This window comes from Cavia porcellus, unplaced genomic scaffold, assembly GCF_034190915.1.
Source record: "Cavia porcellus strain 051 isolate PalLab524CR breed Dunkin Hartley unplaced genomic scaffold, mCavPor4.1 scaffold_10, whole genome shotgun sequence".
Lineage (NCBI taxonomy): Eukaryota > Metazoa > Chordata > Mammalia > Rodentia > Caviidae > Cavia > Cavia porcellus.
In genome coordinates, this window is record NW_026947493.1 from 69,513,002 (window position 1) to 69,526,997 (window position 13,996).

General features: G+C 42.5%; 1 protein-coding gene across 2 annotated transcripts in view; it reads left to right on the forward strand.

The window, feature by feature from the left end:
• Positions 1–214: 214 nt before the first annotated feature.
• Ptdss1 (phosphatidylserine synthase 1) overlaps positions 215–13,996 on the forward strand; it is a 61,051-nt gene continuing 47,269 nt past the window's right edge. Inside the window, exons 1-2 of one of the 2 annotated variants that reach the window (XM_063257590.1) lie at positions 215–537; positions 12,860–12,951. In XM_063257590.1, coding sequence (XP_063113660.1) covers positions 359–537; positions 12,860–12,951 — 271 coding nt within the window. In that variant the 5' untranslated portion in view covers positions 215–358. The remainder of the gene's footprint in view (positions 538–12,859; positions 12,952–13,996) is intronic. The other variant, XM_063257589.1, reaches the window with a different exon arrangement.

The window sequence follows — 13,996 nt, forward strand, 5'->3', positions numbered from 1 at the left end:
GGCTGCGCGCCAACGACTGAGCCAGCGAGAGTTTCGAAGTCCTCGCTCCCACCAGCCTTCCTCTTTGAGCCTCGAGTCATTCGCATGTGGAGACCGACGGTGTGCCCACAGATAACCGTGTCCATGGTCCCGCCCAGCCACCGCCGGCGTCCCCCGAAGCCCAGGCCGTAGTGGTGGCGTCACGACCCCGCCCCCACCCCACACCCCCACCACTGCACTCCCAGCTCTCTCAGTGTCTGCCCGGCGCCAGACCCGGCCCCGGCGCCCGGCCTCGCGTCCGCCGAGGCTCGTCTCCCCAGCGGTCCCAGCCTCCTCGGGCCGGGACCGCAGCCACCGCGGCAGCACGGGGAGGCGGGCCATGGCGGCCTGCGTGGGGAGCCGGACCCTGAGCAAGGATGATGTGAACTACAAGATGCATTTCCGGATGATCAACGAGCAGCAAGTGGAGGACATCACCATCGACTTCTTCTACCGGCCACATACCATCACCCTGCTCAGCTTCACCATCGTCAGTCTCATGTACTTCGCCTTCACCAGGTGAGAAGGCGGGGAGCGGGCCGGCTGAGCCTCGAGTACACTTACACCCGTAGACCCGCCGCCCACGCGGCTGTGCACCCGCTGGAGTCCCCCAGGACGCCCAGCCTCCACCCCAGCCCCCACACCCTACTTCTGATTCACAACTGTCTATCCCGCGTCCTCGGCTACCCCAGGAGCATTCGCGGGTCACCTAGCACTACCCCTCCCGGCGCGCGCACACGCGCACCGCCTTCAGCATCCCTCCAATGCGCGTTACCACAAGGCGTCCTCCTCTGCAGCCCCTCCAGCCCCCGTGTGTTCCCAGCACTTCGCGTGAATCATCCCGTGTGCACCACTTGCAGCGCACGCCACTACACACATAAAATACCCCAATTCACAGAGCTTGCACGCGCCATACACAGGCCTGGGACACAGCCCAGCTCTCTTCCCGTGAAACTCCACACACACTCCCATGTGAGGTGTACCACTGGGTCTTTTCCGTGCAGCGCCTCCCCTGGGCACTGCACACACATCGTCCAGGTTAACCCTTCCCCCAGCCTCGAACACTAGCGTCTATACACCCACACTGCCATCACGGCCGATATTTCCTGTTATCTCCTGTACACACTGTATACAGGAACCAGCCTCCTTCACACACCTTGCACATTACACATGCAACCCGTTCATCATTTAACATGCATGCTGAATCAGATCCTGCCAGGCAGTTATAATGGTGCCCAGTGCCTTGCAAATGCTGTATGTAAATGTAAATGCACACAACACACTACATAACAATTCCCTTCCTTAAATGTACACTCACATGCTTGAAGTGCTTCAGATCACAGGAGCAGCTCAGCTCAACTGTGGAACACACTAAACCTCTGAACCTGTGACCCTTCAGCCTAACCAGGGAATTAATTGATCCCTAGTTCCAAACAACACATACACACACCTGGTTCCGATTTAAAATAGTTTATATTTTCTGAATGAAGCTCTTCAAGGGAAGAAAAACCATACCTACCACAACATTATAGATTTATAATATGGAGGATGCTAAATGTATTATAGCATAAAGCATACTAAATGTATTGTAACATTATAGCTTGAAAGACCAACCTAGATAGTATTATTTTGGAGCCAGACTGACTGTTGGTTTCAAAACTAGCAGTGCTTTTGGTTGTTACTTAACCTGGTTCTGAGTGTCATAATCCACACCTATAAGATGGGGATAAAGTGTGTATTCATCCCATGTGAACTTATGAAGACTAAATGAGTGTCTGTGAACAGAGCGAATGGAGTATGTGTTACAGGAAGCTCAAGTAATGCCAGTTTTTTCTTGAAACTGTCTTTTTAGTACACAGTGGTGCTCAGTCAGGGTCAAGGAAAGATGGGTAGGGATATATTTGGTGGTCACAAGAATTGAGGAAACTTGAGCGTTTAGTGAAAGGGAGGATAAGGATACTAATTGTATTGTAACAAAAAGGACAGCAATGTATAACAAAGACTAAATTGTCCCCTCACATATACACCCAATAAGACACAAGGGCCAGTGGTGCCTCCTTGGGTGTTACTGTGATTTTCCAGATTTTTATAAAGCCAATAACTTGCTACGTCAAATACTCCTTACCTTCATAATCCTTTTGACTCTTATTTCCTGGGGTGTGTTAATTTATATGAGTCACCTAAAGATGCCAACAAGCATCAGTAATAGTTATTCTTTAATAACTGAAGGGTACTGCTACCGTATTATTATTGTAAACTCTGCCAATGCTGGGCAGACCAGACCTTTCTGTAGTATCTAACCAGTTGTATTTCTGGCTTTGGAGAGAAGTCAGTCTTGATTCTAGTTATGATTACATTCAGTACTTCATTATGTCACCTGATTATACCATTAGTGGCCACTTAATTTTGCTAAGCCTCAGTTTCCTTATCTGTATGTAAAATAAAAAATACTGACGTCTCATAGGATTGTCTTGTCATTAAGACAATTTCTTAAGACAGTTAAGTTCATCTTTTTAGGTAATTTGTGCTTAGACTAGCACATGAATGCTAAGTATTTAGTAAACATTGATTATTACATGATTTAACTAATACCTTCCAAATTATATTTCTTAATGAATGAGGATATAGATGACTCTTTGAGAAAAAGGAGAACAACATTGGAAAAATGGAGATTATATATCATCCACACTGGTTTCACATTAATCTCCAGATAATTTCATCCTATATGTGAGTTCACAGTGATGGATGGATAAATGAGATTTCTTTGTAAATGGGAAAAGTCCTGTAATTAAATCTTGAGAATCTTGAATGAGCAGTTCGTTTCAACTTTTTATCTTTCATAATAATGTAGGCCCTTTCTTAATAGATCTTTCATTCTCTTTTAATACAGAAAATCACATTTTTCTGAAATTGCTTTTTTATGTCATATTCTGCCAAGGCAGTTGATAAGTTGCAGTAATGAAAGTGTAAGAAATTAATCTGAGTTTTAACAACTTGCCAAAGGTAATAGAAAAACCATAATCTGAACCTGTAGCTAAGTTCTTTTCCAAAAATTAAGTTTTATTTCTTACACTGATTTCATAAAGAGACAAATCACATAAAGAGAAATGAATTAATAACAAGCCTCACTTTATATAAAATCTTAAGTACTACCAATAAAATTAACATATCTTTTTCTAATGATTTGTGACACTTTTAAGTGGAACATTATAATAGTGCTATCTTTGCTCCATAAAGATTAAAAGTAGTAACTTCTTAAATGAAAATGACTCCATCTACACTCTCTTGTAATGATTATCTGTAGCATCTTATTTTATCAGTTAGATAACTGTTCAGTGAAGTCCTTTCAGTGAAACTTTAAAATCATACCTTAAAGTTTATCTTGCAAAGACTACTTATCTAAAAGACAAGGAAAATACTTTTGAGGGGTCATGTTACCAGTGTGTGAGAGATTCAGTTAGTATACCTGGGTAAGGTCACATTCTGCAGAGAACCAGCAAAAATTTAGGATTGCAAAGGATTGGATCCCTATACCTGAATTTGAGCTGAGTTTGGAATCTGTAAGACAAGGCCCTTAGCAAGAGATTCTTCAGTCACTGACAGCGTGTTTTTGAGTGGTTGTTCTTATGCAATCCTCTGAAACTTTACCAGAGTCATCTTAACCTTGGATCATGCTTGCTCCCTCCTGTTCCATCTGGCCCTGCCCTGAGATGCTGTGACATAAACTCCCACCACTACTCTCCGTGACATGACAGAGCAGCCCTCCCCAGAGAGCCAGTGCTGTACCCTTTGAACTTTGAACTCCTATATTATCAACTTCCCTATTTCCAGGACAAAATACTCAACACTTATAACATAAAGGAGGAAAAATTTAATTCAGCCCATGGTTTCTGAAGCTTTAGTTCATGGTTGGCTGACTCCAAGGGCCATGTGGGAACAAAGTGGCTAGGAAGCAGAGCAGAGGGAAAGACCACCAGTAACAGACATATCCTCCAGACACACACCTCCTGGAACCACCTGAGACAGCCAGGCCCCTCCTCCGAACAACCCAGTGCAGCTGTGATTATCAGTGAATTCACAGAAGAGGGTAGCACTCATGACCCAGTCACTTTTTTTCAAGAGTTTCTTAATCCAATGAGGTTGACAATGAAGAAAGAGGCACATCCCCTCAAACTGTGAGCTAAATCAACCTCTTCTTCATAAGTAGTGCATGTTGAATATTCCACTACACTGATATGAAGCTGACTGATACAGATAGCAACCAAGCCAGTCACTGGTAAACCACTGTGCTCACATCTCCCATCCCTGTCACCACCCTTGAAAGTGTCAGATGTTACCTGATCATCTAAGATTTGAAAAATCTTATTTTACCACATTCTAGAATAAATAATTTTTTAAATAAATGGCATTATTAGGCATAGGTGTACGAGTTTGTTCAACCAAAGTAGGGCAGGGAAATGACTTTTCATCTCCATCTCAGACTGTAATAATTACTGAGTATCTTATATTTACTCTGCTTTTGGACTAGGTAAACTTAGAAATACTGAATGGGCTTAGTTGCAAAAACTTGGACTTGCCTTTTGAAGACATCAAAATCTACCAAACCACATTAACAGAAGTACAACCATCTTTAAGAGGCACCTCCACTAAACAGTGACGCCTACCTCTGTTAGCTCTTGTCCAGCAGAACGTGATCCCTTCCCCGGGGAGAAAGCCTTCCCACAGATCGATGTACGAAGTGGTTATCAATTTGTCTAGGTGGGCTTTCTCCCGGATGTGGAATTTGGGAGACGGGCCAGGGCAGAGGTATGAATGGATGCCTGATTTATTTTTATGTATTCACGGCTATTCGTTTTCACTTCATTTCCGTTACTGGCTTGGAAAGTCTAGTTTGTACTTTGCATTTCTGACTTCCTGCGTGGTTCTCTTGGGGGTCCTGGCCAGCCTTCCATGTTCTTTCCCTTTGGACCATATGAATACCCAATTCAGTTGTCTTGGTCCTGTTTCCTTATGGACACTGTGTCCTTTCTCCCAGTAGTGGAAGCCCTGGCTGCCCTTGTTCTCTGATGCCAGCAATATTGACCATTTATAGCCACTGTGTGCTAGGATTAAACCAGCCTTGGAGTTGAGCATGGAACACCGTGTTAGGTCACTTGGAATCCACTTATGGTAGATCTTTGCCATTTCTGTTCCCCAGTTACTTTGAATCTTTTTTTTTTTTTTAATACCTGGAATCAAACTCAGGATTTTGTCAGGTACTTATGCCACTAAACTATATGCCCAACCCTTGAATCATATTTTTACATTGAATTTAAATGAGTAACTGTATTTTTTCTCATGTTTACTCCTGATGTTTTATGTTCCTAATAAGGTTACAAACTTTCTAAAGGAGCAAATGTGTCATGTATTCCTTTGGGGTCACATAAAATGAGTAGGCTTGAGTGACTGAAGTATTTCTTCTGCAGATGGTATCCTAACCTCAGTGATTAAATACCTAGGAGTTGCTTCCTCTCAAACTCCTTTTTAGTGAACAGCCTTAATTGAAGTTGGTCTGTTTTTTGAATAATGGTGTTTAGCATTTCAGCTGTAATTCTGTTATCAAACGTAACACAGTTTATCTTGTGATACCCTCTGGCTCCAGATTTCTGAAAGGAAGGTAGCAGCTTTTCAATCTCAGCTAAACTGGAAACCAGAACTAGTCCATTCAGCCTGGTCAGTAGTCCCTGTCTAGCCCAGTGCTCAGCCCTTCTGGCCTTCACTATCTGCCTCATCTCCAGCAGGTCCAACTGGGTCTTTACTGCTGGCGGAGCTGTCGTCTGTCCGTTCATAGACCTTTGGATTAGCGTGCTCCATCCTTGAAGTCACCTCCCCACCCGTGCAGTCCATCCTCCATGGCTGCCCTTAGGATCTGTTCAGACAAAATTGGGATCCCATCTCTGGCTGCCTGCCATTGTAGGAAAGTGCAGGCCACATTCTGAGGTCTTTCCTTGTAGGTCAGACATGGCTACATCTGCAGCTTCATCCCGCCCAGCCAGCACACAGCACACCCCACCCCCCGCAGAAAGCACCCCGTGCCCATGACAAGCCCACATGCCCTACACCATCCATTTGTACGGCTCCTCTCCTCACCATCTTTCTTGATGTCCCAATAAGCAGAGAGAAAGAAATACATACTTCTTATACAATTCCAGCCCTACTTGCTTTTCTGTTGTTTCTGAGACAAAATACCTGACACCCAAAATTAAGGATGAAAAGGTTTATTTAATTCAGCTTGTGGCGGTTTCAGTCCATAATCAGTTGGCTTCAAGGCAGGGTGGCCTGGCACAGTGACAACACTGGAAGGCAGCAGAAAACAGCAAAAGCAGCAAGAGCAGGAGGAAGGGAGTTATACTGTGTGCAGCCTGTCCGCAGGGAACCAGCTCCTTGACCTCCTCTTGCTCAGGGTCAGGATATTTGCAAGGACTAAGGACCCTGGCTCCCTGCTGAATCACTTAGTTAAACTTATAAACTCAAGTTGACACAGTTATATACTTCCCAATCCCTTTATTATTGGAGTTCTTGCATTATTTGTTTCTATGTCAATTTCTTGAGGCCAAATATCTTACTCATCCCATGATAGACTGGCAGTAAAATGCTAAATTACTGGAACACAAGATATCGTGTATCCAATAAGACCTTGACAAATATACCATTCTTCTCCTTTATTTGCTTTGTCAGCAATAATTCTTGACAAAGATCATCACTTTCTTTACAACAGATTGAATGTGATGTTAAAGATAATATCAGAGCTAGTTGACATTGGTCTGCCTTGTAACTCAGGATAACATTTTCCATGAGGAAAGAGGAGTCTTAAGAATGACTGGTCTCCTAGATATGGTCGCATCTCTGTTTCAAGGGCTCATTAAAGGTAGTGAAGGTACAGGAGATGAGAGAGGGACAGGACAGCTCACAGCTCTGTCTTAGTCATGCTGCAAGCTAGACCTTGTCTCGGCTGCCTGGCCTTAGGGAGACTCCTGGGCGAAACTGCACGCAGGTTAATTTTCCTGATGTTTCCCCATCCACTCCCTGTAGTCAGGTACCAGATCCCATAGAATCTGATCTGACACAGAATCTTGAGTGTGAAAGTTCTTCTGTGTGGTTTTTGTTATTTTGTTGTTGTTGTTTAACTTGGGGCTTTCCTTACATTTTTCTTGATTTCAAGATTTTCTCTCTTTGGGTGACTCCCCATGCTAGTTGAAGCTCCACATACTAGCTTCACAGGAGTTAGGGTGTTTGAAAACTGATTTCGGCTTGTAAATATTTGTGGATGGTCTCAGTAGGCCTCTGATGCTAGCCCTGTGTCTGTGAGGGGACAGGAAAGCTGCCAGTGGACTCTGGGCCAGCCTGGCTTCCTGTCTCATTACTTGAGTCCTTTATCTGCCTCAGTACCTGGCACATTCCTGCCCATCTCCATACTGAGGATGCCTACATGTGCCAGGTCTGGAACGGGACACTAAAGCTACCTCAGTGGAAGTGGTGTCTGAGCCCTCTGGGGCTTTAGTTGGGGTCTCAGTGTCAGCTGAAACTGATCAAGAGCATCCCCTAAGCTTAGCAGAGAGGGAGGAGGAGTTTGCCTCCCAAAAGTCTGTGTGTTTGTTCTGTTGTTGGTGAATGTAGCATAGTAACTTTGATTAGGAACCAGCATTCCGGAGTCCCTGGCACTGACTTCCACTCGCCACGGCTTGTGTGTGACCACAGGCAGGACAGACCGAGAGCTTCCTGGTTCTCTCCTTCCAGCGGAGGGAACATCTGCGCAGCCTCCCCTGCAGCTGCGGGGTGTGAGGAGAACAGCCTCCATGCAGGTCCTTTGTAAAGCTGGGGGCTGCAGACCAAGATGTTTGTTGGGTTGTTAGCTGCCTCAGACCCAGAAAAGAGTGCAGGAACTGGCACATGTCACAGGCAAGCTTAAAGTCCCTTCAGTTAGTTGCTATAAAGTTAAATGTCTTGAGTGGAGTGAGAATCCTGGGGAGTCCTGGGCCATCCAGACCACAATTCATGATCTCCCTTGAGAAGTGGGGACCACAGGAGCTGCTTGAGGCTCCATGGAAGGAGCCAGTTACATGTCAACACCCCAACTAGGGCTTTTCTGGAGGTTAGGTAACATTCCTTTCAGTCAAAAACTTCCTTAGGGGCAAGACTGTCCCAAAGTAATGACTACTTTGTGTCTCATTGTCTCTCTCTCTTTTTTTTTGTACCAGGAATCGAACTCACAACTTCATGCTTTTCAGGCAGGTGCTGTGCCACTGAGCTATATCCCCAGCCTATTTAATTAATTTTTTAAAAAGCATGATGTATTCACCTTGCTTAAAATCTCAGTGATTCCAAAGAGTATATAGTGAATAATCTCCTTCCCACCTCCTACACAGCCAGCCTTTCATTTCTCCTTTTTGTAAAAACCAGTGTTACCATTCTTTGGGTAGATTGTCAGAGACATTGTGTGCACAAATTATAATGTATTCCCATAACTTATATTTATGGGAATAAATAAAAATACAAATTTTAAATAAAAACACAAATTTAAATACATAACCTGTATTTGCGCACATTATTGCTTACTATACTTACTCTGGTATAATTTTCTTTATTTCATACTATCTCTTAAATTATTCTGAAATGGTTAATTCAAAAAGCTTTCATTCGTTTCATGGCAGCCAAGTTTTTCATTGTGAGAGTGGCCTGCAGATTAGTAAGTCTTCTTTTGGAGAGTCTTTAGCTTGTTTCTAGTCTTTTTGTAAAAGTGTACAATTTCACAGTGGACAAGTTGGTACCTGTGTCATTTTTGTGTGGCAGAGTAGCTGAAGCATAAATTCCCAGAGGTGAAATTGCTATATCATAGGGTGTATGCGTTCAAAACTGTAATGCTATACTGCTAATTCACTTTCCATAAAAAGATTCGAATTTATACCAACAGGTATATAAGAGTGTCCATTTTCTTATGTCTTCACTAGCTTGGTCATTAAATTTGAGTCATTGGATAGGACTCAGATTTCTTTCTAAACTCACCCACATACTCCCTGATCTTTAACTGGAGAAATTTGATCCTCCTGTACTATATTTTTTTTAGTTAATCAGTCAATCATTGTCCATAGTGGGTACTCGCTTACCTTTAAAGGCAGAAGTTTGATCTTCCTGTGCTATATATTTTCAGTTCCTTGAAGAACCTCATTGTCTATGATTGATACCTTTTTTTGTACCCTTATAGAGCTGTTTCATCAACCTTTTGCATTCCTGAAACTAGGCTATAGTGGACTTTATAAATTTACTTTTGAAAATTACCTTCTAGCCAAAACAGTGGAAAACATACATCAGTTTACAATTTACCTTTGTGAGTAAGGGAGACAAAAGGAAAATTTCTGGGCGTTATTTTATTGTGCCCATCTTTTTCCCTGAGTGAATGTAGCGTAGGAACTTTGTCCGAGACCATAGATTTCCCGCTCTATGAGTAGTCACTTGTGATACCATTTGATAGGACGGTGAATTGTTTCCAATTTTCCTTCAGTTATGTTACTGTCCTCCTTTGCCATATAGATGAATCTGTTTCCATCCTTCAGGACCTGGCATCATACTTGGGAGAGTTTTTCTCCACTCTGAGATTTTACTTAATTCTCCCATTGATTCTTCTAGATTTTCTGGTGTTTGAGTCTTTTAATCATTCAAAAAATATTTTGGTAAGAGGAATGAATTATGGAATCCTCTTTGTCCCACACAGTGGTTATTTGTTTTAGCCTTGCTTTTAGTTGGCAGCTTACATATTATATCTTGTCAAAGTCTCTCCTACCAATCCTTCCAGTTTGACATGATTTAGACTGAGTTCAAGTGACAAGTAATCTTTTCACTTGGCAGCTTAGCATAGAGGAGAGATCATCATCTTCAGGATCTAGCAAACCTGGTTTCGAAATGCCAGCTCTGCAATTTCTGAACATGTGCAGGCTTGGGCATCTTACTTGACCCTTCTGGGCTGTTGTTACTTCATTTTTAACATGTTGCTGATACCTCATTCAGCAGGTGGTTGTGACAAAGATAATACTGACTGTCTTTTGAGTGCCTGGTACATAGTAAATATTAATGATAGGAGATGTGGTGATTGTCACCGTCACCACTGATACCAGTAATATGATGTTGGTCTGAGTGAAGACATTGTGTTTCTTCGCTGTAGAGCCATTCTTCAAAGCTGGTATCCCTGGAAACTGGATATGGAGCGTCCCTGTTTGGCCAGAGGGCATCATAGGTGCCTGGGTAATGATCAGGATGGTGCTTTCAAGGCTGGTCTGTGATCTCTGGGCTGGACTGGTGGACAGTTCATTAGGGTATACATTAAAATAAAATTGAAGACAAAGAAGTCTGGTTCTGTAGTTTTGTTTTGAAATCTGAACTATGAGGGTCACAATGTTTGTTTGCTAATGCTGTTTTATGGGTAAATGATGATCTAAGAAATGCATTATGGTCTTATGTTAGAACCCTTGTTCAATCCTATTATAACTCTGAAAGTTACTTAACTTAGATGCAGAAACTTAGCTGCCTAAATAGAAGCTTATATCTAAACCCACCTCTGTTTATAAGTCAATATCCTATAGACCTAGTTCTGTACAAGGTAATCTTTACTTTTTGCATACAACATATTTTATTACATATTTTGATGATCTAGATTTGCTTGACCTAGATTCCCACACCCAGTGCTGGGGATCAAATCCAGGCTCTTTGCACTGAGCTACATCTCCAGCTGTTCTTCCTCCCCTCCACTCCCCTGCCTCTGTTTCTCTCCCTTTCTCTTCTTTCTTTTGGTTTTTGATGCCATATCTAGGGACAGGATTTTGCTAAGTCACTAAATTGCCTGGACTGGGCCCCAACTAGTGTTTAGTTTTGAAGTTGATTTCTTGGGACTGGTCTTGCCATGTAGTCCGTGCTGGCCTTGAACACATTGTGATCCCGCTGCCTCAGTCTCTGGAGTACTGAGAGTACAGGCTTGTACTGTTCACGGTGCCTGGTTTAGGTTTGCCTTCTTTTATACAAACATGGATTGCTCTGTGGGTTGGGTTTGCTTTGATTGAGAGAGGGTCTTGGTATGGCGTCCAGACTGGCTCCTTGGCTCTGCCGCAGCCTCCAACTTGGTTTCTTCTAATGTTTTTTAAGCCCTCTTACTTTTCATTCAGTAATGTTTAATCTTAATATTTGTCTTTTCAAAACACCACTGGAGTCCTTTCCTCAATCAACTCAACTTCTTTTGTCATTTTTAATTTATAACTGTTCACCTTATTATCTCTTTCCAGTCTGTTCCGTATCATATTTTCTTCCTACTCATTCTGCATTTTAAAAGATGAAATATTGAACTTTCTTCTCCCAAGCTTCTCAAAAACTATTAATAATTCAGAAACTATTCTCCCTAGCATCTTTTATGTTTTCCGTTTCATGTGTTTTTCTTGTGCCCCAGATGTGCTCCTAGACTTTTTTTAATGTACATTGTCAAAACCGAAGGGAAATTTTACTTGTTTTTACACAATAATTATTCTCTGCTTGATAGTCAGTCCATAAATATCTGTGGAGTGCTTACTGTATGCTCAGCTCTGAGAAGTAAGTGAGTAATTCCTGCTTTCGAGGTTTGCTTCCTACAAGGAAGATTGATAACACATAAGCCAGCAAATGAATTCATTCTAGTCTCTGGAGCCACGGGGGCAAGTGTATACAGTAATATATTAGAAATGACCAGACACAAGCCAGCTGCCAAGGTGCATGCCTATGATCTCGGCTACTTGAGAGGCTAAGACCAGAGGACTGTAAGTACGAGGCCAGCCTGAGCAACTTGGGAGAGTCTGTCTCAAAATAAAAATAAGGTTTGAACATGTATCCTGTGTCTGTTAGACCTCTGATCATTTGAAATTATTCCAATCTTTCTCATAGGTTTTGCTCCTTGGGCCTGCACATGCCTAAAGAGTGGCAGAGCCCTTACCCACCATGTGTGAAGCCCTGGGTTCAATCCCTGGTATGGAGAAAGGAAAGAGAAGAGAGAAGAGGAGAGGGGAGGGAAGAGGAAGGGAAAAGGAAGGGAAGACAGATGACCAGACTGGGAGTAAAGATGCTGTCTCTTTCCTTCACGATTTTGTTGCTTGTGGTTGGATGTTCAGTCTTGCATTTTTTTTTTTCTCTTGGTTTCTTTTCACCCTTTCTTACTGGTAAGGTAATCCTTACTGTTTTTTACCCAGCACTTTCCTCCCCTTTGTGCTTCCCTTACGTACCCTACTACCCATTTTTAAGGCTAGATTGTGTGATCTCATTACATTGCCTTCTTGTTTACATTCTTAAGCGTCCTCTCTGATTTCTGAAAACTTTCTTTGCCTTGTCTTGTACTATGAACGTCATCTTTAGTTATTCTTAAAGCCAAAGCCATTTCTCCAAAATAAATCTTACGTTTTGACATCCTAGGATTTTGCTTTTGTTTTCAGGAACAGTTACTCTCAGATGCTTGTCTGGGTAAAATAGTATTGTTGTGTAAGGTTGCCTGCCTGTCTATCTGTCTGTCTTTCTCCCTTTCTTCTTTTCTTCCTCTTTTTTTTCTTTTTCTGTGTTAAAGCACTGAACCTAGGTCCTCATGCACACGTACTGAGAGCCACACCCATCCAATAGTTTTTCTCATAAGAACTGTATGACATTTATGATTATAGTTAATGAGTAGAACTCATCTGTGTGATGACTTTTGCTCAACAAAAATTAACAGCCTCCCAGGTTTTACATAAGGGATGGTGTACTCCATTTACATTTACTATTTAGATCTGAAAATGAACTGTCAATGTTATTTTTCTCTTTCCAGGGATGACTCTGTGCCAGAAGACAACATCTGGAGAGGCATCCTCTCTGTTGTTTTCTTCTTTCTTATCATCAGTGTGTTAGCTTTCCCCAATGGTAAGTGACAAAATACATACATTGCCATATATCTATTGTCATGTATTTCTGTATCACATATTTCTGACTTTTTTGAGATGCAAAGGTGAAACTAGACGATGGTATAGAAAATAATCTTGCATTTTGTGTAGTAGCCAGGGCACAGGCTCTGGAGATGGCTACCTATTCTGCACCAAATGGAGATAACAGGATACCTCCCGAGGATCAGCCAAAGTACCACCAGTTGAATACTGTGTGTTAGTTTGTTCTCCATTGCTGTCACAAAAGACTTGAGGATATATGCCTTCTAACAAGAAGTTTGTATCTCTCATAGTTTTGGAAGTTGAAAGTCCAAACAGTGTTATGCTATCTAGCCAGGGCATCTTTGGCTTCACATCATGGATATTGGTACCGTGGTGGGTGGTGTCACAGTGGTGGTGCATGCCATGGGAGATCACATGGAGGGAGAGAAAGCTAAAGGTGGGGCAGGCCAGATTGGTTCTTCTGTAATAATCCTGTGGTGAGAACCAACCAGGATCCCAAAAGAAGTACACTGATTGTTGTTGAGGGCAGCACATACAGTGCCTTCTGCTAAGGCCTCACTTCCCAGTGGTTCTGCCACCTCTTAACGTCACCATGCTGGAGAACACGCTGGAGACCAGCATGGAGCCCCTCGGGGGACCAGCCACACCCAAGGCATCGCACACTTGGATCAGTGACAACCGAACAACTGCAAGCTCTCAACAAATGGCAGCTGTTCTCTTTGCTGTAGCTTTTGTTATTACCAGCTTTTGTTGAGTCAGACAATGCTCCAATTAATGTTGAGTTGGTCCTCTCAGCTAAGGACAGGGTCAGTGCTGTGATGCGTAATACTTAAGTAATGTGTTTACCAAATGATCTTTTACCACAATTAAGTGTGCTGATTATGCACTAAGAATATGTGTTTTTATCATCAGGAAAAAGTAATTAGTACTGTGAATTTTAACACCCACCTCCGGTCTTGATTACAGAGAGACTGAAGCCCAGCCTTTGTTTAAAAAACAAATTTGGTATTGTCCTATTTCTA